This window comes from Neovison vison, chromosome X, assembly GCF_020171115.1.
Source record: "Neovison vison isolate M4711 chromosome X, ASM_NN_V1, whole genome shotgun sequence".
Taxonomy (NCBI): Eukaryota; Metazoa; Chordata; class Mammalia; order Carnivora; family Mustelidae; genus Neogale; species Neogale vison.
This window is the reverse complement of record NC_058105.1, coordinates 36,633,065-36,657,119: the sequence shown is the minus strand read 5'-3', so window position 1 is coordinate 36,657,119 and position 24,055 is coordinate 36,633,065. Positions and strand designations below refer to the sequence as shown.

Sequence of the window (24,055 nt, the reverse complement as noted above, 5' to 3'; positions counted from 1 at the left end):
TAAACCAGGAAAGGTAAGAGAGATTTGGAAATATTATGATGTTATTCACGGTGAAATGAGCGGCATTATCTTATTTATCGGCAGGTGTGACAAACAGGCACCATCTGCAGCAGAAGATACAGCAACTCCCACTTGAGAAAGCTTATTACTTAATGGCTCTAGCCATTGAAGAAGCACTTGCTGCTGGAATTGTTTTTTTTTTTTTTTTTCCATGGGGCTCCTGTGAAACTAGATACTCTTAACAGCTTCTCCCTCCCTTAGTTTTCTCACCCTCACACTGGGCAGGTAAATACGAAATGGAATGCCTGCCTTCACTCCTGCAAGCTGTTGCAATTGATCATTTGGGCTCTCTTGTCTGATTGTTTCACTGACCATTTTCCTTACCTATCTCTTGGAATTGCAGAAAAATGCAAAGTTACCAGGTGAATTGTTTTCAGAACGTTATCATGTTAAATAACAAAGCAAAAGTAACTACTAGGAGCTCCTTCAGGACCAACAGTGGGGTCCAGGCCCATTTTTCTCTATATCCTGAGCACTTGGCCAAGTGCCTGGTAGGTGGTGGATACCCAAAGCTTTGCTGAATAAATATGGAACTGATTTAGGTGGTCCAGGCAGAACTTTGTTGCTCTTATTAGGAACAAGCTTTACCCAAGGGATCCCTTTCAGAAATGGATGGAGAAAGCTCCACATTCACTTCATGATCTGGGTGGGCACATTATTTTACCTCTGTGAGGTTATGTATACTATGTTGATCTGGAACATTACCAAAGACTTGGCATTTTGATGTTTAGACCAAAACACAACAATTCTTTTTTTTTTTCTGTTTTGGTTACCAAGAGTTTTATTTTCCAAGTTAATGACAAAACATGCAATCAGAAAACCAAAGGTGCATTCACATCCCTTGTGGGTATTTTGATTTACATTAGAAACGTGAAGAGAACCAAATGTTCAAGTTAATGGTGGACATTGGAACATTATTAAATTAATCTCTTTGCCTTTGTGATTCCCCCAAACTTCCCTCCCCCTTTTTTTCCTCCTCTCTCCTTTCCCAATGTTTTCCTGCATCCCTATCCCTACTGAAAACATTCCCTATCTCTATCTCTGCTTCATAGTCAATCATTCTCTCCCACCTCTTATTCATACATCCCTCATCATCTTACTCCTCACATTTCCTTTCTTCCCTTCTCCCACTTTCTGTCCATTTCCCCTTTTCCCCGCTATTTCCTTACCCTTTTTCCTATTCCTCACTCTCCTCCTTATCCCTCCACAGCTTTCAATCACTTTTACAAAGACTGGAGTCTGGTGATTATTTTATAAGCTTCTAAGAAAAGACTGCAGGATACTAAAGTTGTGTAAGGGTCTTTCCATGAAAATCAAATCCTTCAGAAGCAATAGAATTTCAATTCCTTTTGAAATTGCGCTGTGCTTTTTCTTCACAAATGGTGCAGAGCTTTGAACAGAGCAATCACATTATCTGTGCAACCCATTAATTAGTTAGCAATGGGAGCTATGGCAATCCTGTTTGGAAAGCTCTTACAAGAAGCTGTCACAGGTACAGGACCAGAGTAACAAAGGGGATTCCCTAGTACCTCACTCTTCGTTTACTCATCTCAAAGTCCTTAATGGATTTCAGAAATTAAATCAATAGACCTCTCTGAATTCACCAGGGTGTTTGGTCTCCTGCAGACTATAGAGGTTTTAAGAAATATGTGATTAGTTTTCCAAACCCTCAAATGGAATGTGTAAAGAGATTGACAACTGTACATGAGATCACTGTTCTACACGACTTCTCCAAGCTTTACAGAATTCTAATAAACATTTAATAAATATTCAGACCTGAAGAAGATTCAGGGTCAAATGTGTAGGAAGCAGACAACGTATTATCAGTTGTTACTGAAAAGCGTCTATAGACACAACTAAACTTCCTAAAATGTAAGTCAATAAACCCATCCCATGTTGTCCTTTAAAATTATATAATGGATAGTTGTAATTCAAGAGCAGAGTTTCTAACAGTGATTATTCCTTAATTCCAGATTATAATCAGGAATCTAGTTTCCTTTGCACAGTAAGAGATGGGAAAGAGCAGTGAAAAGAAAAGGGAATTTCCGGCTGTTCTCCAAGGTATATGAGCAGTCAGAACAAAAATAAAACTATGCTTCTCTTCAAATTGTCAGTGCTAGGTACATTTCTTTGTATCCATGCATTTATTCAATAATTATCAAACAGCTACTGTGAGCAAGGTTAAGGGATAGAATGTTGAAAAAAGATCATCAAGGGGTTTATATATTACCACTTGGGGGGAAACACATAAAATAGATATTTACAATATTAGACATGTAAATTCTCTTGGAGTGATACAGAGCATGTGGAAATTAGGATTTAGGTGGGAAATTAAGGTCAGTTTCATGAGCCAAACCAAAAAGAATGGTAGCATTTCCCCAAACAGAGATATGTAAAGATGAAAGGAACTGGTCAAATAAAAAAGGAAGGCAGGGATGTAGGTGACAGTCAGTGAACATTCCAGCTTGTTGGGAACAGAAGGTAGTGGAAGGATATAAGTCAGCCAGGACCAGAGCATTGTCAGTTTTGAATGCTAAGCTAAGGACAATGGTGTGAAGTCCAAAGGCAATAACAATCCACAAAAGCAATATGTGGGCCTCCAAAACTTGACTCCTTTGTCACCCTATTTGATGTTGTAGAGAAATCATATGGTAATAGAATGCAGAATAAAAAGAGCTTGATACTTTTTTTATGAAGTTAAAAACAAAACTAAACAACATATTATTTAGGAATAGGGGTGTGTGTGTGTGTGTGTGTGTGTGTAAATACAAGCAAGGTAATGATTCACAAAATTTGGAGTATTGATTATTTTGGGGAGAGCAGTAAGTAGTAGGACAAGATGGGGAAGAGCTTAGGTAGATATCCATGGAAATTATTAATCATTGTCAATCTGAAAGCTGGTGGGTGTTTGATCACAGATGTTTGTCCATGAGTGTTATTTTTTTTCCATGCATGTTATGGAGTATGCAAATCTGTGTGGTTGAGGTCTGCAGTAGACTAAAAAGATACTCCAACGTTAAAGAGGCATCTCCCCTTGGCTGACACCAACAGTGAGTGTTTATTTTCCTTCCACTTCTCTCCTCTATGTGGGCTGCCCAGGACCATCAGAGTCCTGAATCTGAAGCACTCTCCTGTATTTGGAGAGGGGTGTTGCTCAGCCCCTGCTACAGATCAAGGTCACCTGTGGGGCTTTAAGTATTACAGACATTCATGCCCCACACAGACCTACTGAATCCGAGCCTCTAGGGGAAGGACCCGGTGCACACATTTTCAAACCTCTTCCTAAGGGATCCTGAGGGCAGCAGGGACTAGAAACCATTCCTTGCAGAGTGTGCTTCGAAATTCGAAGTGGTTAGCTTATCACAAATGTAGATTTCAGGGTCCTAGCCCCAGAGATTCTGATCTAAAAAACAAGGAAGAGGACCTTGCAATCTGCATGTCCTAAGCATCTCCCAGTGATTCTGATGAAGGGACTTCCTGGGACCACATCGAGAAACACTGCCCCAGGGGTTCTAAAACACTAGGGACTCCAGGTGATGACTCTGTGTATTCGTTTCCTAGGGCTGCCATAAACAAAGTACCACATAAAGGGTGGCTTAAAACAACAGAAATTTATTCTCCTAGGTCTGGAGGCCAGAAGTCTGAAATCAAGGCATCAGCAGGGCCATGTTCTCTCTGCAGTCTGTAGGGTAGAATCCTCCCTTGGCTCTTCTAGTTTCTAGTGTTTGCTGGCAACCCACAGCATTCCTCGGCTTGCAGATACATCACTCCAATCTCTGTCTCTGTCTTCCCTTCTTATAAGGACACAAGTCATATTGGATGAGGGATAAGCTAATGACCTCATTTTAACTTGATTGCATCTGCAAAGACCCTATTTTGAAGTGAGGTCACATTCACCGGTTTAAGGTGTTAGGACTTCAGCATATGTTTTGGAGAGACACAATTCAACCCAAAACACTGTTTTAAATAGTTGGTTTTTTTTAATTAGGGCCCCAATCCACTGATAAGACTGATTAGCTATGTTCTTTGGCCGGGATATCTAGAGAGAAATACCTACAGTTACCTTTGAAAACTCAGTGTACGAAGAACCACTTGAAAAACTTGGGCTTAGGATGCATATTCCTGGGCCATGATCCAAGCTATTAGAATTCAGGAGGCCCAAGGAGAGGCCTAGAAATCTACATTTCAAATGACATGGGGGACTTGAGCCATGTATCACGCCCTTGAGAAAAACTGGATTTAAGAGAACAAGCAAGGTCAAGGACCAAGTCATTGTGGAGGAGCGGCTCCCAAGAACAGACCTGAAATCTGCATTGGTAACAAGCTGCTCTGATGAACCATTGCCTTTGAGAGATGGTGTTTCTAGGGAACTAAAGGATATCTACTGTGATTGTCTGTTCTGCTTGCTAGTGAAACAGAAATCAAAATAAATGTAGCTTTAAGTAGTGGAAAAATGTTTCCTAGACCTTTGGTCCAAAGACAGTGGGAAGATAGCCTGTCTTTTCGCCCTTGTTTCTTATGAACCAGATGGCTCTGCTAGACAGAGCAGTAGATTGGTAGACTAAGAATGCTGATTACAGAAAGTATAGTATGAACAAGTGAATACAAATTTTAAGTGCTCCCAGGCTAGGGGCACAATTCCAGATTATTGTAAGAGTAGTGTGATCGTGGGAGCTATTTCTATGAACTCTCTTCTGGTATGTTAACAAGAGACAGAACTAGGCTACATTGTCAGCTCTCTCCTACTACTGCACAGAGAAGCTTGATGGGTGATGGAGGTTTATATTGGTTATTTTAGTCATCCATATTCAAAATTCATGTTCAGCATGACAAGCTAAATCATTTTGGAAGATGTCAACATTAAGTAGTTGACCCCAATCACACACTGCAATGTTTTTGCCAATAAAGACAAGGCTCTGTCTTTACCAATAATGGAAGGTATAGTTATTTGTTTGGAACAGACATACCCTCTCAATTCCTTCTGATCTACAAATATCGGGGAAAGAAAGTGCATTCTTGGGGCACCTGGATGGCTCAGTTAGTTAAACATCTGTCCTTGGTTCAGGTCATGATCCCAGGGTCCCAGGATTGAGCCCTGCATCGGGTTCCCTGCTCAGTGGGAAGCCTGCGTCTCCCTCTCCCTCTGCCCCTCCCTCCTGCTCTGCTCCCTCTTGCTATTTCTCTCTCAAATAAATAAAAATAAAATCTTTTTTAAAAAGTACATCCCCACTCCACAGACCTAAATGAGAGAAAAAAAACACAAAAACAAAATTGGGGGAAGCCTGCGTTCCTAAAAATTCTATGATTCATTAAAGTGAATCATGGCAGGGGGACCTGGTGTTTGAAAAATGAATCCTTAGATTTGGGTCTTCTTTATTTTATTTTTTTAAGTAAGCTCCATGCCCAACGCGGGGCTTGATCTCATAACGCTGAGATCAACAGTCACATGCTCTACCAGGCACCCCTAGGTCTTCTTTATTTCAGCGCTAGAATTTCCTGGTTAAGCCAGAACAGCAGTTCTCGTCTTGGCTGCAATGTGAGAGTCACTTGGGAGCTCTTAAAAAATACCAGTATTTGGACCCCACCCCAGACCGATAAAATCTGACTCTCTAGAGTGGTTTCCAGGCCCCTACTATGGAGGTTATGATTTAGGAATTCTACTTTGGGGCCCTTGGTCTCTATTTTATTAAGTACCTTGGGTAAATCTTATGACCAATTAGTTTGGAAAATACCATCCTAATCTAACCTAGTTATTAGTTGCTGTACAGTGATCTGAATTTTTCCTTTCTTCAATAACCATTTCCCACTTAGCAAAAGGCATGCAAGTTGAAAACTCGGGATATCATTTTAAAACTACTTTGCCCTTAACAAACATTTTTGCAATATGTCCCTTAATTTGTATCCCAAAAGAAATTGCCATCTGTTTCTCTTAGATACCTGAATCTTCTGTTTCTGTTTTTGATTTTCAGGAGTATAAATCTGTTGAAGAATCTTAAGAGTCAAATCTTCTGAGCCTGGACAGAGTGCTGCGGGCATCTCTGAGGCCTCCTCCTTCTGAGAATTACCAGGTCTGACAACACTTTCCCTCCAGCCTACAGTGAGGGACGTCAACACACGTTCTCTCGACTTACAGCCCTCAAGCCGTGGCAGCTGGGCAGGAACCTTACCAGCTCCATCCTGAGGGGACTCTGAGAGACAAGAAGGGTGAAAATTCAGATATGCTGAGCCTGAAACACACAAAAGCCTTTAGAAAGTCTCCTCACAGAAGAACCCAGTTAAATCCACGTGATTAGGGTGCACACTTAGGTGAGCTGTAGGTAAAAGAGAGAACCTTTCTCCCACCATCAAAGTAGAGTAAAAGCCTGATATCACACTCGGTGATCTCTTGTGTCCATACCAGTATTATAGAGCAGTTTCACCATTATTTGCTTTAATCAGTATGAGAGTAGGACTGTGGAAAATAAGAGTGATTTATATATATATTTTTTAATGATTAAGAATTTCTGACAAAACCTATTGAGGGATAGGGATGCTGGACAGAGTGTGGCCATTGCCAAATTAGAACATCACCATTTTCTTGCTTGTGCACCACTGACTTGGTTCAAGTCGTGATTGCTTTGTGTAAGATTATTAGAACACCTCCAGTGTATTCAGAGACGGTCTGAGTGACTGTGGAATGCCTTGAGGGCAATAGAAAGCAAAGAGAAACAGATACCCACAGAAGTCTTGAGTGATGACGGAGGTGCATTTCAGGTACCATGGAAATCTCACTGGCCGGGCCCATTTCCCCACCCTGGCAACAGAGGTCGACACCACCTCAGATAAGTATTCCAACCTCTACATGTATGTGGGCTTATTCCTGAGCCTCCTGGCCATTCTCCTCATCCTGCTCTTCACGATGCTCCTTCGGCTCAAACACGTCATCTCACCCATCACTTCTGAGAGCACCGAAAGTGTCCCTCAGTTCACAGATGTAGAGATGCAGAGTCGAATCCCCACTCCGTAAAGCCAGGCTGACGACAGGCTTTAGTGGATCTCAGTAAACCCTTGGATGTTGATGTCCGGAAAAGTTTATTTTGTTGCACATGGCTTCTCCTGTAGGGAAATCAACAAGTTGTTTATTGAATAAGCTGTTCGTGGTTTTTGTGTGTGTGTGTGTGTGCGTGTGCGCGCGTGTTGTTCTTTATCTTGATTCTGCTTGTGGGATATCTAAAAGGCTTAAGACTCGTTCTGTGCCAGGAATAAAGGAAATGGCAGCTGGTTGGGAGGGCAGGTTGCCATAGTAACCAAAGAGAGCCTGGGCCCTGAGCAAACCTCAGACCACAGAAATTCATATGCAGCTATTGTAAAAAACACAGGATCCCTGGAAGTTCCGAGAACAAGAAAGATCTGCTTTCACAGGGGTTAATGGTTCAAAGAGAGTACCCCTGAGAAAAGGACAAGCTTTAATTGAGCACTTAGACCCTAAAGGCTGGCCTCTGCTGACATGAAGCTAATTCATGTCAGAGGTTAATAGAAGGGACCACAAACCCTTTTCCCAAAGAAACTATGATTTTATCATCCAAGGGCATTGGGTTTGTCCCAAACCAAAGAAGAGATTTAAAGAAACTGTTGAAGTTTAAAGAGCAAGTTTGCAGAAAGAAGTTGCTAGTCAATAAATTCATCTAGAGAGGGAAAATGTGCATTTTATATCTGTGTTATTACTATTACTAGAATTTCAAAAACTTAGATAATGGCAGATATATTACAAAAATCCAGAATCATGAGCTTCCCCCAAACCAAGTGAAAAGTAAGTCCAAATGTGGTCATGACAACGAAACTTCCATTATACGTGCAGTTTCTTTACCTTTTTCCTCCCTCCCTGTCACATTCCAGGATTGAGTTGCACCAAAATATGAATTTTGTTTAAAGATGGCCCTGGCAAAAAAGACCCAACTAGACTTTAAAGCAGAAATGAAATAATCTTGGTATTCTGTCACTGTATGATTGTGGCTTTGGACAAAACATTCAAGCCTCTGGGTGCCAGGTTTGTTTTTTTTTTTGTTTTTTTTTTTCTGAAAAATGATCAGAGAGCTATTTAGTCACAGGGCTCCTTTTAGAGCTGAGTGTAAGAAAAAGACAAAGGAGGAAAAGACTAAACACCACCCTCCTGCAAATCCTTATTAAGATCAATGTCCTCAAATGTCACATTTGTCTTTCCTGGAAAAGGTGTTTCCCTTCCTGATCCCTGCCAAAAGATGAAGTGTTTCGCTTATTACCTATAAGAGAAATATATTTTTAAAAAATTCCACTCCCATAAGTAGCCTAGTATGCCAGTAGTACAGAATTTGATTTTTTTAAAAAACGAATGTTCCAAAAGGGAACCAAAGGAGATGAGTCCTGTTTACAAATTAGAAATGAGAAGGCGGGTCATCTACTTGCCGCCAAAAAACGAACATGCATGTTGTCAATTTCTACCTGCTTAAAATAATTCTACCCACCTTAAAAAATAGTCAGTTCTCTCTGGCCCCTAAAGGGTGATCATCAAATGTCACACGGTGCTCCCTCGGGAACTGCGGGTGTGGTGAGGGAGAAATGGTCTGGACTGGGTTAATGCCCCCTCCGCCAGACACACAGCTCTCTCTAGTCTGTTACCAATTTAGATTGGCCCCTTTACTCTGATCTAAATCTAGCTTGGTGGTGAAATTCCCAAGTGCTTTCTACTTTTATACAGAGTCATTTGCCAATACTCTTCTCTCCAAGGGGCTGCAAAGTGTGAAATCCCCACATGCAGAGCTAAACTTAGCAGCAAGTCTGCTGCCTCTGGCTCACTTGTTACAATAAGCGGACCTTGAGAATTGGCAGCTGATTTCTGCACCATTCAGAAGAGATCGGCAGGCAGGCTAAGACTCCAATAGGGCATGTACTTCCCTTTAGGCATTACGTTTTCCAAAACGCATAGTGACGCTTATATTATTACATTTGGTGGTTCAAGTTGTGTCTGCCTTCAACAGCCAGACTCCACGTACCCTTCAACATTTTAGTTCTTAGCAGCCTTACATGGATTTCATCGAGGGCTGGCAATGTTTCCCACAATTTCTTAAGGACACAAATATCCCCTTGCTCCAGGGTCTCCCTTTTGTGCTCGCAGTATTTGAATGCACTTTACGGTTAGGAAGTCAGTGGCTGGATAACATGAGGGAACTGATGAGACTTTCAACAGCAGTGACTAGCAAGATACTCAATATCTTGTTCCCAGAGCTGATGAAGAGACAGGCTACAAATTCATTTCTATCCACCTGACCTCCTGAACCCTAATTTCTGGAGCTTAAAACTGCTCTTTAATCACTGACTTGGATGAAGAGTCCTGATTTATGATTAGGTTACTCACCTGGAAAACAACCACCCTCTTTCATCACAACTGCCCCATGGGATCCAGATCTTCACTGAGCATTAACCAAAACCCACAGCACAGTTGCACTAAAATGGTGACCTAACCAACGCCCCCCCCATGCAATTTCTAGTGATAACATAAATGGAGGTGCATCTAAGCAGATGTGTCATTATGGTGACTCACATGGTATTTAATCTTTAGGAAAATAAACCGAATGTTTTCATCATAGCAAAATTACTGTAAAGACAATAATTTTTCCATTTGTATTAATTTTATTCTATCCCTTGATATATTAATTAACATATATTACTACTCAAAGAGGCAACTAGAGCAATCAGTGGGCATAATTTGAATTTATCCATCTATCCAAAATGCTGACTTGGCAACTCCCTCCCCCATCCCCACTCTCCAAAAGTTGCATGATAACCTAAATGTATATAAACAGGTTATTTATGTGTAGATGTACTCTGTTTTAAGGTGAAAGAGTGATTCTTTACTTTTTATTATGCGGGCCCATAGGAAATTGTCATTTCCATAGGTCAAAAGTGCTCAACTCTCCACAATTTCATATAATTCAACTTAATAAAAAGAAGACTCACATATGAACTTTCTAAATGGTACACTCTCCTAATATGTTTAAAAGCAATTCAACTTCTAAAAATGTACTTGGAATACATTTCAGAATCATGGGTTGTATAAAACAAGGTATATTGTAAAAAGACGTGTGTATTATGTATCAGGCAGGAAATATTAAGGTTAATCAAGTAAAGATGGGTTCATCCAGCCTAACCTTTCCATCCATGCCAAATCTGAAGCTTTGGACTCATAAGTGACTTTGACTGCTACAGACCCCACTGTACTTACTACGTAGGTCAGAGAGGTCCACTTGATTCAATGAAATGGCTATATTTAGTAATACATTTATTCACCTGCATTTGTAGTAAAGGAACTTTTTTTTTAACAAAATGAAGAACTGTGTAAAAAAAATTTGGTTTCTTTTGTTTGAAGTTGTCAATATTTCAGATAGATTCATATGGTTTAAAAACAAAACCAATATTTCAATTATTATTTAGCATGTCATTTTTGATCCCTGGAAAATAAACTTCTTGGTTTGCTGATAACACATATCTATTGTCTGAAGAATGTAAAGAACATTAGTCTCTTCACTCTGATATAAATTGGAACAGCTGCCAATTTGTGGAGTTTGTAAATTTTTATTTTTATTTTTGAGAGAGAGAGAGAACGTGCACACTCAGCACATTGCCTGACTCAGGGCTTGATCTCATGACCTGGAGATCATGACCTGAGCCCAAATCAAGAGTCATACACTTAACTGACTGAGATGCCCTGTGGGATTCATAATTTTGAGAGGTCGTTATTTCTTCTTATTCCCCAATTTCCCAGCCTTTATTTTCTTCTGATTTGCAAAGTTATTGACGCATTTCTTTCTATAGTAGTAAGATGTGAAAAATAGATAATGAATGCCAGCTTCTAGGGAAAGTGATCCAAGAGTGAGACAAGGCATCTAAAATATCAGTCTTTCAACATTTCCCTCCCCTCATAGGTTATCATTCTTAATGTACCTTTCCCTGTGCTTTCTTTATTTGATCCTCACAGCCACCCTGTGAGTAACTGGGTGGAGATATTATAGTCTGTGTTACGTGAACACAGAGGTGAGGGAGGCATTCATGGTTACACACAGGCTGAGTCAAGGTGACACTGTCAGTCTTTGAACTCCTAGTTTAGTACTCATCCCACCATGCTTTGCTTTCTGAGCACTGAATAGATATTTCAAAGCTTTCCATGCTGGAATACTCCAAGTTCTGCCAGCAACAATTGAGCTCTCTAGATGATTAACTCCCTGTGCCCAAATTCAAAACAAATAGGCAGAATTCCTCCATCTCTTCAATTTTATAGCCAGAGCAATGCATATTAACAGACTGTAGGGAAGTTTACACAAAGGCAGATCCTGCAGCTTTAATTGACATGAATGAAGGGAAGAGGCAGAAATATGGATGAATTATCACCCACAATGCAAATCCCAATCCTCTGATCAGTTGACTTAATGCCCACAGTCAATGCCAATCCCTCATATGCATGATTATCTCCCATCTCACCCCTAGAAAAGAGAACACCCCCCTCTTAGGTAAAAATAGTGCACTTTTAAAAAACTGTGTAGTGTTCTACATGTAAACAACAGTTCTATTTGTGCTTTATAATAGATGCAATGACATTAAAAGGGAGAGAATTGTTGGCAAAAAGAGGGTCCTCCAGCCACAAAGAATGAATTGTTGTACCTGTAGGAAAAGGAGACAAAAATGTGGAACATAGGTACGGCAGGACAAGGAAGTACACCTATTAAATATAAGTGAGGAGATTTTGAAAGATAACTTGAGCAATTCTAGGTATTCCGATTCATTTTCACATCCAGTAATTATTGAGGACATCATGTATGGACTCAGAGGAGAATAAAAGAGACAGATCGTACAGTATACTAAACTAGGTTCTGCAGATCTAATCTTCAGTGGGCAAGTTTGCAATCTGGCAAAGATAATGAGTACCTAAATTCATTCATTCATTTATTCTCTCATTCAACATTTATTCAGCACCTCCTGTGTATGCTAGCAGTGAACACAAGGCACAGCCTATGACCTGGTGAAGGTTGTAGCATACTGGGATAGACAACACCAATCAGATTGTTGCGGGGATACTGTGTTCTAAAGACAAGGCATAGAGTGCTTGGGTACAGATAAAATGGCAGGGATGCTGCCCTTCCAGGCCTAGAGTGTCAGGAAAGACTTGACTGAGGAGATACTATCTAAACTAAAATCTAACGGGTGTGTAAAAGGAGAGAAGGGGGAAAACCTTCTATTGTGGACAATGCTATAGGGGTTTTTTGTTTTATTTTTAGTACAAAGAGGAAGAGAACTCTTGCAGGACTATGGAGGACAGATTGAAGAGTGGCAAGAGTGGATGTAGGGTAACCACTTGACAGACCATGGCAGTGGTTCAGAAGGGTAGTAATACCTTAGACTTGCCACCAACAAGTGGTAGTAGGTAGGGATAAAGAGAAGTGGGTAGCTTGGAGATAGACTTGGAAGATAAAATCAGCATTACTTGGTGGTGAATTAGATAAGCAGTAAGTGGGGTAAGTAAGAAGAAGGAGTCTAGAATGACTGGCTTGAACAAGAATGGTGGCTTTATTCACTGAGACACAGAACACTGGAGGAAAACTGGATCAAAGGAGATGTGAATTTGGTTTCAGATATGTTTAACTTAATGTACCTCTGAGGCATCTATATGCAGTGTTGAATAGACCATTGAATATACTGGTCTGGAGCTCACATGAACATATACATCAGAGGTGTTTGTGGATGTGATTGCCCAGGGAGGAGGCTGTAGACTAGACTGAAGAAAGGACAATAATGTAATACAGAATAAGTCCAAATATGCTCCTCCCTGTTTGGGGATGATTAGGGAATTATCAAGCAGGTTGGAAAGAAGATTAAGCTTAAGGGTTTTCAAACTAAGATTGCCCAGAGAAGCTTGGGAGCAGAAATAGAAAGTCCTTTGGGGAGAGGGAGGACTTCAGCCTGCAGAGACCAAAATCAAACAGTAAGTACAAAGATTCAGAGCAGGACCGGAAATAAGACGGGAATAGAGCCAATAATCAGAAGCCAGAAACTAATGGAGCAGTGTAGGTACAGGTATAGAATAATATAAAGAGGATCCCAAGAGTCTGCAGTGACAAAGCGTGGATTGGCAGACACGAGAATGTGATTGTGTGGATCATGGCTCCAGCTGAAAGCAGGTGGCATTATCAAAAAGGGAGAGTAAAGAAACTTTAAGGAAAGGAGGATTTACAAAGAGGTTGGTAAGATTAAGGGCTAACAACAGATGGCAGAGCACCTAAGGACTAGCAGCAACAGAAAGCTTCTATGACCACTCCTGGGCTTGAAGGGGGCAAGGGGAAGGAATCGTGATTGGAATCTGGCCTGACATGTAGCCATGAGGAAGAAACCAAAAACCTATGGCCTTAGATAAAGAGACAAAGCCAGTAGGGGGCTGAAGAATTAAATATCCCACTTTGTCCTCCACCTTCCATTCTCCTGTTGCAGACAGAATCTACTTGGATGCCACAGGGCAAACAAGCCCAGGTAATGCAGTTTGTAGAGGTCAGCCTCCTAAACAAAGAGCAGAGTGGAGAAGTTTTATGCACATGCGCATGGAGAAGACAGGGAATCTCCAGCACAGAAGTAAGTAGCCATACTGGGATGGCTTAAAGATCTGACTAGCAGTTTCCTGAATAAGATTTTACCAAAAAGCTATAAAGCATACTACTGGCTTTAAAAGTAGTTATATCATTCAGTCCAATCAGAAAAACCAAAACCACTCTAGCTTTCCAATGGAGGGAATTTAATACAAAGACTTGATACATATCATAGAAGAAAACTGGGAAGAGTGAAACAACCTACAGATGAGCAGAAGCAGAAAGGCACCACCAATCCTAGAGCTTAAGAAGTCATGGGAAGAGGTAATATCATCAGAGCTCAGCAGCTGGGACCCTCTTTGGTCCCCAAAATCATGGGACCACAGACACAGATTCTATCTGGTAGAATCTGGGACCCTTAATGGAAAGGGATCTTTGGCAGGACCTACAACCATGAAGGAGAAAGATTTTGAGTCATTTTTGGAAAAGCATGTTGTGGCTGATTCTTGTCTTCTGTGGCCGAAAGGCTAGTGGAAACATACATGCCATAGATCTTTTGTTATGGACATTGGTATATTTCCTTATACCATGTCTGTGTAGCATGGGTAGAGCGTTACTGTAAGAGCTAGCTAGAAGCAGAATTCCTCTCAGGAAGAAAACTGTCCTTATCTGGCAGAACACGTATTAATAGGCCATTTCAGTTGTGGGAAAGATAACACTCAGAGTATAGCTGGTTTGAGCTAGAAGCAAGAAATAGATGGATAAACTGTAACATAAGAAATGAACATGTGTTTGAAGGATTGTTGGGCATGAACTAGACATGACAGGTAAGAAAAGTACAAAGTAGACAAGGGGACCTAGCAACATGGCAGGAGGCTAGGGACCAAGCAAGAAGGAGAACCAATGAAGATTCTCCCTTAGAAGAACTTCAAAGAACAGCAATGGTTAATGTTCAATTTTAAGCCTTTTGCTGTGATAGCCTAAAATATAACCCTCCTCAATCCCTCCCCAAACCTCCATTAAAGTCTGCAACTCATGCTGCCTGGAAATATCAGTACTTTGGTAAGCGAAGGAGCAGAAGAAGGACTACAAACACAGAAGGCAAAACAGAGCAAAAATGGTGAATTTGGCAAAAGCAGAAACTTGGACACAAAGGTTAATAAAAGAAATATAAGACTTTCTTTTACTCCAAACCTTAGATACTAAAACTCATTAGATGTCTAGAAACAGGTTAATTACACACCTAAATCAAGCCCTTCAAAATTTAACATTTCAGACTACCAGAATATCCAATACTTGTTTACCAGTCTAATAAATATGCAGGTGATGCTGAAATCTGCTAGCTATTTTTTTAAAGATTTTATTTATTTATTTATTTGACAGAGAGAGATCACAAATAGGCAGAGAGGCAGGCAGAGAGAGGGGGGGAAGCAGGCTCTCAGCCGAGCAGAGAACCCTATGTTTGTAATTTAAAAGGAGTGGCGTTGACAAATAAAATAAAATAAATAAAGGGAGTAGGGTTTACAGACAAAGAATTTTAGCTTACTGTGTTTCTAGTAATGAAGATTCCCAAAATACAGCATGCTTTTGTTTGTTGTTTGTTTTTTGTAGAATAGGCTATTGTTGAAACAGGTCAAGAAGGCTAATGACCGGGGCGCCTGGGTGGCTCAGTGGATTAAGCCTCTGCCTTCGGCTCAGGTCATGATCCCAGGATCCTGGGATCGAGGCCCACATTGGGCTCTCTGCTTGGCAGGGAGCCTGCTTCCCCTTCTCTCTCTGCCAGCCTCTCTGCCTACTTGTGATCTTTCTCTCTCTGTCAAATAAATAAATAAAATATTTTTAAAAAAGAAGGCTAATGACCATTATGAGATAATGATAATAAAAATCACTAACATATTTTGAAGACTCATTATATATTAAGCTATATGCTTAATATTCTACATGTATTCTTATTTAAACAACAAAATCCACAACAAAATCCATTCTTACTTAAACAACAAAATCCACATTAAACCACAAAATCCATTATCCTCATTTTGCCTAGAAGAATATTGAGGCTTACAAAGGTTAAATAACTTGCCCTAGGTCATGCAGCTAATAAATGACACAGAACTGACATTCTAACCCATCGCCAAATGACTCCAGAAGCCATTTGCTACCATTATCCTCTACTTCCTACTTAATTCTATAGGAGCAATTCATATACTGGCTAAGAAGATGGCCTGGGAGAATTCTAATTGTAAGATTCTATATGTGTGCATGTGTATAAATATGTACATACAACATATGAGCTGTGTGTGTGTGTGTACATCTCTACATAAAGACACTCTTTAATCCATGGAAAATATGAATACAAGATGACCTTCTCAATAGAAAAAAAATCAACATAAATTAACATTGATACAAATTGAGAGGAGGTTGTAAAATTTTGGTTGACAAGACATGGGAAGTGATGAGGTCCTATGAAGTTGACCAAGGTGGAACTAGATGGCCTGAGAACCATGATTAGTATGTATTGAAACATCAACTACTTCAACTGTAATATAACTGGACCATCTGTGATGTTGAATCAGAAAAATAAAGATCTAAAGGGCATCTGAAAAAAAGGACACAAAGAATTGGCCATTGTTTATGAAACAATAGTACCTTTTTAAAAGTTTTGTTTGTTTGTTTGTTTGTTTGTTTTTAGTAATTTCTACTCCCAGTGTGGGGCTTGAACTCATGACTCACTGCTCTACTGACTGAACCAACCGTGCACCCCACAACAGTACTTGGCTGCCTCAGTCAGTGGGGCATGCAACTCTTGATCTCAGGGTTGTGAGTTCAAGCTCCACATTGGGCATAGAACTTACTGTAAGAAAAATTTACTCAAAATTTTAAGCCTACAGAAATGTGCAAAGAAATACTACAAAAGATATCGCATTTTACTTGTAAACCCATTACTACACTTTGGCAATATACTAGCTTTGCAATATACTAGCTTTGGCTTTTTTTTTTTTTAGCTTCAGCTTTTTAAAGAGAAATAAAATATTATAGGCAGAGTTGACGTTTCGGCGCTCTCTCACTTAGTTCTATTCCTCTGCCCTAGAGCTAACTACTGAGAACTGAAGTCATCACCCGTACTCTCTGGACACTGAGGACTGAAATGACTTACCCTCCCCCCACCCCACAAATGCCTTATTCTTGACGTTAATATGATGACTCTTTCAGGAGATTCTTGTCCAAGCAAATGGCTTGATTGTTTGTTATTAGCAACTTCCAAAAAGACTCACCAACTTTTCAATAGAAAGTGACGATGGCAGTTTTACAAGCAGGCGGAGAGGCAGAGAGAGAGGAGGAAACAGGTTTCCCACTGAGCGGAGAGCCTGATGCAGGGTTCAATCCCAGGACCCTGGGATCATGACCGGAGCCAAGGGCAGAGGCTTCAACACACTGAGCCACCCAGGCGTCCCTCAATGGCAGGTTTTGCCCTAAGATTCTTTGACTACCTCTTCTCAAAATCCTCCCATTGCTGTTGTCACCAGTCCTGCACTGTTATATCATGGTCCTTATCCAATCCTAATCAAGATCCCACACTATAAGACCCACATTGAACAAAACTTCCAATTCTCAATAAATTCCGACCTTTCCTTTCTCCCTCTGAGATACTACCAAAGCTTCGGGAAGGTGGTATTCTCCCCAAATAAACTCCACAAGTTGTGTTTATGCTATTTGAGAAGCCAGCATTTGACACATTATTCTCAAATTGTTATTCATTATTACAATGCATGATTTAATTTGTTTCCTACATAGGTATGTGTCCATATGATATGTAATATTATATTAAAACGCATGCCTTTAAACTTCATATGAATATACTATAATGTACATATCCTTCTGCAACTTATGATGATGACGATGATGCTTATTAGGTTTCTGATATTTATCATTAATTTTCACTGTTGTGTTCCATTGTATAAATATACAGCAGCAACCCCCCATCCACAGTTTTGCTTTCTGCAGTTTCATTTACCCATGGTCAACTGTGGTCCAGAAGCAGATGATCTTCCTTTTGATGTACAGTCAGAAGGTCAATAGTAGCCTAACACTACATCACAATGCCTAATCATTCACCTCACTTTATCTCATCATGTAGAGACCACATTTACATGGCTTTTATCACAATATATTGTTATGATTTTTCTACTTCATTGTTATTGTTGTTAATCTCTTATTATGCCTATTTTTATATATTAAACATTATCACAGGTACACACATATAGGAAAAGACAGTACATATGGGTTCAGTACTACCCTTGATTTTAGGCATGCACTAAGGCTCTTAGTATGTATTCCCCATGGAGAAGGGGAAACTACTGTATCACACTTGCTTTATCCACTTTCCTTGATCAGTGTTTACTGTAGTATTATACAACAGCTTTCTTGTGGTTAGTATTTGCCAGGTATATTTTCACATACTTTTACCTATAGTATGTGTTCTTTTTTTAACTTTGTATCTTTTTTTTAGCTTTGTACCTTACAAGTACAATATTAGTTAGATTTAGCTTTCTTATTGCATCTAAAAGCTGTGTGTTTTAACTGGTGAGTTCAGCCCATTTATCTTTACTGGGATTACCAATATATTTTGACTAATCATTATCATTGTATTATTTCTCTTGGTTTTTATTTGCTTCCCCCTTCCCACATTTCATTCAGTAGCTTAATTTTTTATTGTTTTTTGTTCTCTCTACTAATTTGGAAATTAGGCATTTTATTTCTATTTTTTAGTGATTCACCTTACAACATTAAGATATTTTACTTAGTGTAAAGTGTAAAGTTCATCAGCATGTCTAGTCTCTTTAATATATAATGAGCAGTAGAATTTTTCAGTATAATTTCTTTCTCTCATCTTCTATAATACTCTTTTTAAACATCTTACTTCCATCATTTCAGTTTTTATTTCTCATTTTTATTAAAGTGATATGTGAACAAATATTAAAATTCTTGAAACATCTTGAGTAAAAAAAGCCTTAGACAAATGGTAGGTATTTTATGATCACATTTATATTAATTTCTAGAACTGTGCTGTCCAATCCAAGTGGGCTACTGAGCACAGGGAGTTACTAATCTACATGGGGCTTCTGATATGTAATTACTCTAAGTTAAGATGTACTATAACTGTAAATTGCACACTGGATTTCAAAGACACACCATGAAAATAAGGATGTAAAATATTTCATTCATTATTTTTATGCTGATTAGATGTTGAAAATGGGAACATTCTGGAAATTTTGGATTAAATAAAACACATTATTTAACTTAGTCATCTGTTTCTTTTTACTTCTAGTAACATGGTTTATAGAAAACTTAAAATTGCACATGTGGGTTACAATTTTGACTCACATTATTTTTCTATCTGAGAGTGCTATTCTAAAAGAAGCAAATCTTACCTATGGTGAGGTGGCTCAGTTGGTTAAGCAGCTGCCTTTGGCTCAGGTCATGATCCCAGCGTCCTGGGATCGAGTCCCACATCGGGCTCCTTGCTCAGCCGGGAGCCTGCTTCTCCCTCTGCCTCTGCCTGCCATTCTGTCTGCCTGTGCTTGCTCTCTACCCCCTCCCCTCTCTCTGATAAATGAATAAAATCTTAAAAAAAAAAAAAGTCTAAACAGTAGTTTCTTTTGGAGAGATGGGGGTGGGTATAAACAGAGAAAGTCAAGAAGAAACTTCTTATGGCGATAGGTATGTTTTATGGATTGATGGAGGTTAGCATTACACAGGTTTTTAATTTGTCAAAATTTAGACTTTTAAGCTCTAATTAATGGTATGCATGCTAAACTGTTTAGGGTGAATTATATTGCTATTTTCAATTTATTTTGAAATGCATCAAAAACTAAGAAGATTTGAGGGATGGATAAAGGGATGCATAAATAGGAAGTTGTATGATGAAAATATTGCAAAGTGTTCATTTTAGAATATAAGCAGTGGGTATACATTTGCATACTGTACAGTGCTTTCCATTTTTTGGTTATGTTTGAAAATGTCCATTACAAAACGATGAATAAAATTATACAAGTGGATAATTTTATAAGTTAAACACACATGAAACAGTGGTTTTCAAGACACTGGTTATCAGGCAGCTAAGGACAGTTTGTAGATATGAGAAGCAAATGAAATGACTCCTACAATGGCCTTAGCTTTAAGAGATTTTCAAAACCATAGCATAGGGAAGTATTGAGGCAAAGGCCAGTGGACTTTCTCTATTGATATGGCTGAGTCTGGAGACACCAATGCAACAAAAGTTAATAAGAAAGAAGCAGGACACCAGAGACCAGCAGAGGACTGCCCTTAAGTATATCCAACAAATGAGATAAAATGAGATCCATATCAATAACCATATGAATGCAAATGATCTAAAGATCTAAATTAATAGGCAACATTTGTCACATAGAATAAAAAACTGAAGTATATCCAACAAATGAGATAAAATGAGATCCATATCAATAACCATATGAATGCAAATGATCTAAAGATCTAAATTAATAGGCAACATTTGTCACATAGAATAAAAAACTGAAGGGATGCCTGGGTAGCACAGTTAAGTGTCTGACTCTTGGTTTTGGCTTAGGTCATGATTTCATGGTCGTGAGATCAAGCCCCATGTAGGGCTCCATTCTCAGCAGGGAGTCTGCTTGAGATTCTCTCTTTCTCCCCCTCTGACCCACCAACTCATTCTCTCTCTGTCAAATAATTTTTTTCAAATTATTTTTTTAAAGATATTTTTAAAATTTTTTTTAAAAGAATAAAAAATTAAGACTCAATGATACGCTACTGGCAGGAAAAACACTTTAAATATTAAAAAATACAAAGAGGTCCCAAATAAAAGAATAGAAAAACTATAGCATGAGAACAATAAATAAAAGAAAGTGGGGGTAGGGGCATGGGGCACCTGGGTGACTCATTTGGTTAAGTGTCTGACTTCTGCTCAGGTCATGTTCTCAGGATCCTGAGATCAAGCCCCACATCTGGCTCCCTGCTCAGAGGGGAGTCTGCTTCTCCCTCTGCCCCTGCCCCCTGCTCATGCTCACATGCTCTCTCTCTCAAATAGATAAAATCTTTTAAAAAAATACAAAGAAAATTGGAGTGGCTATAGTAATATCAAAGTCAATTTCAGAACAAAATATTACCAGAGATTAAGTATTTAATTTTGTAATGACAATGGGGTCAATTAATCAAGAAGACACAACTATCCTAAGTGTTTATGCACTAAATTACGGGGCTTTAAAATTCATGAATCAAAAGTTGATAGCACTGCAAGGAAAATCAGGTAAACCCACAATATAATCTAGGAGTCCCTATGCTCCTTCCTGAATAATGGGTAAAACAAGGGGGTAGAAAATTAGCAAAGATACAGTAGACTTAAACACCACTATCAAATAGCCTGACCTGATTGCCATGTATAGAACACATAATCCAACAACACCAGAATGCAGTTTCTTCTCAAATGCTCAGGGAATATTTACCAAGACAGACCATATTCTGAGCCATAAAATAAATGTCAATAAATTCAGAAGGATTCAAGTCATTCAAAGTTTGTCCTTTGACCACAATGGAGTTAAATCAGAAATCAGTAACAAAATGATCCTTGGAAATTCCTATAATATTTACAAATGAAATAATATTTCTAAATAAGGCATGTATCAAAAAAGAAATTAAAAGTAAAATTAAATAATAACTTTAACTAAATGTAATTTAAGCACAACTTATCAAAAATTACAGGATGCTACTAAAACTATGCTTAGGGAAAATTTATAGCACGAGATGCCTCTATTAAAAAAGAAAGATGGACTCAAAGTAATGTCATTGTGCACCTTAAGAAACTAGAAAAAGGGGGCACCTGGGTGGCTCAGTGGGTTAAAGCCTCTGCCTTCGGCTCAGGTCATGATCCCAGGATCCTGGGATCGAGCCCCACATCAGGCTCTCTGCTCAACGGGAAGCCTGCTTCTCTTCCTCTCTCTCTTTGCCTGCCTCTCTCCCTATTTGTGATCTCTGTCTGTCAAATAAATAATTTTTTTTAAAAGTTTAACAAAAAAAGAAACTAGAAAAAGAAAAAAATTAAGCCGAAGGTAAGCAAAAGAAAGGAAATAATGAGAATCAAAGCAGAAATTTATGAAATAGAAAACAGAAAGACAACAGAGAAAAATCAGTGAAACCAAAAGCTGGTTCTTTGAGAAGACCAATAAAATTGGAAAACAACTAGTGAGATTAATCAGGAAAAAAGAGAGAAGGTGCAAACTGGAAGGAGCTGGAATGAGAGAGGGGATATCATGACAGATTCTACAGATATTAAAAGACATGATAAGGGAATAATTTAACTCTATTCCCATAAATTTGATGAATTAGGCAAAATGAACAAATTCACTGAAAGACACAAATTACCAAAGTTCACACAAGATAAAGCAGAATAATCACATAAGATAATCTGGAATATATATATATATATATATATATATATATATATATATCAGGTAAAAATCCTCCTACAAAGAAAACCCCAGCCCTTCTGACTTTATTGATGAATTCAATCATACCTTTAAAAAAATAACAATTTTATATAAATTCTTCCAAAAAATTTTAGAGAAGGAATACTTGAACTCATCATTACCCTGATATGGAAACCACACAAGGACATTACAAGAGAAGCAAATTATAAACTAATAACCTCATAAACATACACATAAAAATTTATATATTTTAGGAAATGAATCTAGCAAGGTATAAAAAATATAGCCCATCATTATCAAGTGGGTTTTATCCCACAAGCATAAGGTTAGATTTACATTCACAAATCAATGTAATTCATCATATTAGCAAACTAAAAAGAGAAAAATATGATCATCTTAATAGACACAGAAAAAGTATTTGACAAAATTTATTCATGGTAAAAACACTTGACAGACTAAGAATAGAAGGGAACCTCCTCAACCCATTAAGGGTCATGTCCAAAACCTTAACACTAATCCCATATTTAATGGTGAAAAACTTCATGCCTCACTCCAAAGGTGAGGAACAAGATAGGAATGTCTGCTTTGCCTCTTCTATTCAACACTCTGATCAGTGCAATCCGGAAAGAAAAAATAAATACATAAACGGCCTCCAGTTTGGAAAAGGAGAAATAAAACTATTTTCTGATAACATGATGGTCTATGTAGAAAATCCAATGGAACGTTGTCGCCCTCGACCCGCAAGGACGACAAGAAGCCCCGGTTCAGATGTATCTTCTCTCTCTTTATTTCCGCAAGTCTACACACTTATATACGTTTACATGACCAATCAGCGAGCAGGGTGACCAATAAGGGGCCAAGCAATGGGGAGAGCCAATGAGAGTCCTGTTACTATGCTGATTAAATTTGAAACAGCCAATGACTATGTCCTCCTTTAGGCGAGCTTCACCAGAACGTTCGTTGTTTACTTGCAGCGTATTTTGCTGGCAGTGAGCCAAGCGCCATCTTGTAATGGCGGGCACTTTCCCAGCCGTAGGCGGTCCCCGACAGAACGTACCAAAAAAAAGCTGCTAAGATGTATAAGAGAGTTTAGCAAAATGGCAGGATATAAGATTCATATAGATCTGTTGCATTTTTGTATACTAGTAACAAGCTAATGGGCTAAATATAACCAATGATGTGAATGACCTGCACACTAAAATTGCTGAAAGAAATTATAGAAAACCAAAATAAATAGAAAGATGTTTCCTGTTCATGATTTGGAGAACTCTATATTGTTATGATGTGAACTCCCCAAAAATGATTGATAAATTCAAAACAATATAAATCAAAATAGTAGTAAGCTTTTTTTTTTTTTAAGAAATTGATGAGGAGGTTCTAAAGTTCATGTTGTTGGAAAGGGAGAGTCCTTCCTACCCTCATGTCCTCAACGTTTTCCAGCTGGACTATGAATTCAATCGACAGGAGACAGATTAACAGGACGTAAAAAATCAAAGTTTTATTACATATGCATGGAGGCCCAATAATGAAAATAGGACCTAAAGAAATGACTAAGACAGGCGGTATATATACATTTCAGAGAGACAATAGATGTATGAGGAATTTACAGGATAAGGAAAACAGGGGTTTGGGAGTCCTGTTTTTTGTTTTGTTTTGTTTTGTTTTAAAGACTTTATTTTTACTTAATCTCTACACCCAGTGCAGGGCTCAGACTCACAGCCCTGAGATCAAGAGTTGCACACTCCACCAATGGAGCCAGCCAGGCACCCTGGGCGTTTTAATTAGTAAGAAATTCTAAGCAAATTTGGGCTGAGGGAGTAGATTAGTAAAAAGTAACAAGGCTTATTTCTACATCTTTCTCAACTTTAAAGTCCCTATCTCAGGTGGTAAGAATGTTTTTTTCTTTCTTAATATGGAGAGGGTATTTTTCAT

General features: G+C 38.8%; 1 protein-coding gene across 1 annotated transcript; it reads left to right on the top strand.

Moving 5' to 3' along the window:
- Positions 1-6,789: 6,789 nt before the first annotated feature.
- On the top strand, positions 6,790-7,083 carry SERTM2 (serine rich and transmembrane domain containing 2). The gene has a single exon (XM_044235899.1). It carries the CDS (start codon positions 6,794-6,796, stop codon positions 7,064-7,066), a length of 273 nt encoding a protein of 90 aa, XP_044091834.1. The 5' UTR covers positions 6,790-6,793; the 3' UTR covers positions 7,067-7,083.
- The last annotated feature ends 16,972 nt before the right edge of the window (positions 7,084-24,055 follow it).

Bases quoted from the DNA above. Each gene is read 5' to 3' on its own strand.
- SERTM2 (XM_044235899.1), top strand. From the start codon at position 6,794: ATGACGGAGGTGCATTTCAGGTACCATGGAAATCTCACTGGCCGGGCC.